The sequence below is a fragment of the Ailuropoda melanoleuca genome, chromosome 6 (genome assembly GCF_002007445.2).
Source record: "Ailuropoda melanoleuca isolate Jingjing chromosome 6, ASM200744v2, whole genome shotgun sequence".
Classification (NCBI taxonomy): Eukaryota; Metazoa; Chordata; class Mammalia; order Carnivora; family Ursidae; genus Ailuropoda; species Ailuropoda melanoleuca.
Window position 1 is genome coordinate 72,514,820 of NC_048223.1, and position 3,404 is coordinate 72,518,223.

General features: G+C 38.0%; 1 protein-coding gene across 1 annotated transcript in view; it reads right to left on the bottom strand.

The window, feature by feature from the left end:
- PBLD (phenazine biosynthesis like protein domain containing) overlaps positions 1-3,111 on the bottom strand; it is a 21,003-nt gene extending 17,892 nt beyond the window's left edge. Inside the window, exon 1 of the mRNA XM_002913739.3 lies at positions 3,003-3,111. Coding sequence (XP_002913785.1) covers positions 3,003-3,086 — 84 coding nt within the window. The 5' untranslated portion in view covers positions 3,087-3,111. The remainder of the gene's footprint in view (positions 1-3,002) is intronic.
- Between the last annotated feature and the right edge of the window lie 293 nt (positions 3,112-3,404).

Consider the following 3,404-nt stretch of genomic DNA (forward strand, 5'->3'; position numbering starts at 1 on the left):
TATTTATTTATTTGAGAAAGAGAGCACACAGAGGGAGAGTGAGGGGGAAAAGCAGACTCCCCGCTGAGCAGGGAGCCCAATGCAATTCAGGGCGCAATGCGGATCTCAATGTGGAGCTCGGTCCCAGGACCCTGGGATCATGATCTGAGCAGAAGGCAGATACTTAACCTGCTGAGCCACCCAGGAGCCCTCCAAAATTTTTTTTAAATATTGTTTCTATACATTTTCCATACCTCTACATGATCTTTGTTGTCAAATCGATTGTCAGGCATTTGAGGACACCATCAATTTTTTAAGGTTTTAAATATTTTTTTTCAAATATCTGTTCCATGTTTCATTTAGCCCTTAATTTGCTTTTATTTTCAGCTAATGTACAGTGTTATAAGTTACTCGTGTGAAAATTTTAAAAAATGGACTTGTCTAGAAAAGAGAACAAACTTTAGAATAGTCTAGAAGCTCTTGGAATGGTGTGACCCAGAATTTTTTACTCTCCTTACTTACAGAAGTCTTCTATTAAAAAAAAAAAGAAGAATTTCAAGTACTCAAACAGCTCAAAGTGCAATTGCCTTGTCTTAAGTCTGTCCATCAAGGTTTTTTTTTTGTGTGTGTGTGATTAGTCTCATCTTGGTCAAATTTTCAAATAATTTTAAACAAAACAAAACAAAACAGAATATTCCTCTGAAGCCCTTCACTTAAAACCTGGGGTAGTTTCTCCTCCGTAAAATCCAACATTGTTCTGTTCTCTGAGTCCCTGTTGTACCTGGTACCATGAAATCTTTTAGCCTCTGTGGTAACTATTGAATAATGATTGGGTTTACAAGTCTGTTTCTCTTACTAGACCTTGAGCTCCTTGAGGGCAGGCAAACTTACTAATCTTTGTACTTCCTATCCGTATCCCAAAGTCTGGCTTGTGGTAGATGTCAGTAAATACTTGTAGAATATGGTAATGACAGGCTAAACACCTACTGAACTGTGGGCAACATTATAAGGTTTAGCACTTACTTGTCTCTGATATTTTCCCGAGTTTACCTGTGTTCTCTCTAGGCGTTTCAAGCATCCACTGTGTCCAGCCATGGGCAAAAGAATCCAAGGGCATAAACCACAATATATACTTCCATTAGAATTTTTATTGGTTATGAGTTGGGGAAATGCCAAATTAGTCTCCAGGAGAACAGGATTCTCCCATCCACAGAATCGAAAACTAGTGAATTATGCTTTAGATTATCTATTCAGTTGTCCCTAACAAGCCACCAAATTAGCCTGGTACCAATGATCCAAAGCCCAGAAGTGAATCGGGAGACTCTTCACAGAACATCTGTGAATCGTGGACTTCCTTATTTTCTTTTTCTTTCTTCCATTCTTACTGAAGAAGATCGCTTTGAACTATGCTGAGTTCTTTGCTTAAATTTTTGCATCCTGGTTTTTCCAAATATATAAATAACGTATAAAATATATTTGAAGAGAGAGAAAGGCTCTGGTGTGCAGTGAGTGTACTGGAAGTAAAAGGAATACGTTGAAGACTAATGCTAATTCTTGTCATCTGGTGAAAATTGAGTATGTAAATCACTTGAAACTATTTTCGGAACTCTTCAAGAACACTACATGGAGACATGCAACAAATCACTAAGACTCTTGACAAGCAGTTTCAGTCATTTCCACATTTCTTTGACACGAAGTTGTTTGCCAGCTTGTTTCTAAACTAAGTTCACGATTTAGAATCTGGTTGTTAATCATTCTATCACTAATCCTCCCAAGCTCTTGTGTTACTTGATAAAGCCTATTAACTTTATTGTTTTCCGCATTTTACGGTTGGAAAATCCCAGCTGCAAGTTTGCGTAATGAATATATTCTTAGGGTAAGATAAGGACTCTTCACCATTTTACTGCTCTGCTTGAGGGAGAAAATAAGTGTACAAGGGTTCCACCAACAATCTTCACCCATCTCAGTAAAACCCCAGCCATTCAACTTGAGAGCTCACTAGAATCACTTGGGGAACTTTAAAGAACAGTGCTGCCTGGGTCCCAGTCCCAGAGATTCTGACCTAGGAATTTTAATCTACTTGGGTGATTTTCATGTGCAGCTTGACATTCACTGCACTTGAAGACCCTAACACACACTTTGCCCAAACTAGCACAACTTACTTAAAATCATCAATTGCTTACTGTGTTTCTGGAATAATTCTCAGATAATCTACTCTTGAACTAACTGCTCTGAGTGGAAGGGCTCCTTGGCTTGTTTCCTAATAGTCAGGTACCAACACAAAGCACCTAAGGTCAACGAATATTTAACTATTCTGTTAATACTTATCCTAATCGAAAGCCTTCCCCCCCCCTTTTTTTTAAGTAGGCTCCATGCCCAGCATAGAGCCCCACCGGGGCTTGAACCCATGACCCTGAGATCAGGACCTGAGCTGAGATCAAGAGTCAGACACTTAACCAACTGAGCTACCCAGATGCCCCTCAAAAGCCATTTTTAAAATGAGACTTTCAGGAAACAAAGTTCTCCCTATATTAGAGCTTAATTCCTTCCTTCTACTTAATAACTTAATTCCTTGCAAAATGTTTTTTGCTTGGTCCTGAAAAGAATTTCTAATTGTCTGAAATAGGTAAGGTTAAAGATAGTCAGCTAAAATCTTTTATGTTAAATATAATATCAGCCACGTCCAGTCACATAAAACTCATATAATTTCATTCGCCTTCACAATCAGTGCTCACTAAATGAAAACCTGATAGCTAACAAAGGGCTCTCTGTATCTTTTTTTTAATTGGTTTTAGTTCTTCCTTAAATAAATCTTTATTTTTCCGGACTGAAAGCATCTGGATGCAAGCATTCTCATCATATGGTTTGGTCAAAATCAACTTGCAGACAAGAACATTGCTGATATCATTTGACATAGAACACAAACCAAAGACAAACAGGTCGGTCTGATTTTTTAATAGGAAATATTTGGTTCTCCAGGAATCTAGAATTTCAGGTACTACACTTCAAAGCCAAGTACTTACATTTTCTAGGAGGCAAACAGCAGCAGGATTTCCATGAAATGCTTTTGCTGTAAAGGCATCTACTACGAAAACAGGGAGCTTCATGTTTCTTGCTCTCAGAATTGCTGGTAGCCTGCTCTTCTTCTACTCGTTGCAAAAAGTCAGGACGTTAATGTTTTACTTGGTGTACAGAAGCCACCAACAACCCAGGTCAAGCAATGACGCCTACATTTAAGATAGGTGGTCCCCTAATATTTAGGTCTCTAAATTGAACTTGTTTTAAAATGCTGGATGAATAGGATATTTGATTTTCAAATTTTGTATTGTGGTTTTTACTGTATGTATACTCAGGAATATAATCATATCATTGCTTGGAGTAGCCAAACTAGCTTAGGTTATGTTTTTAATGAAGTGCCTGAAATG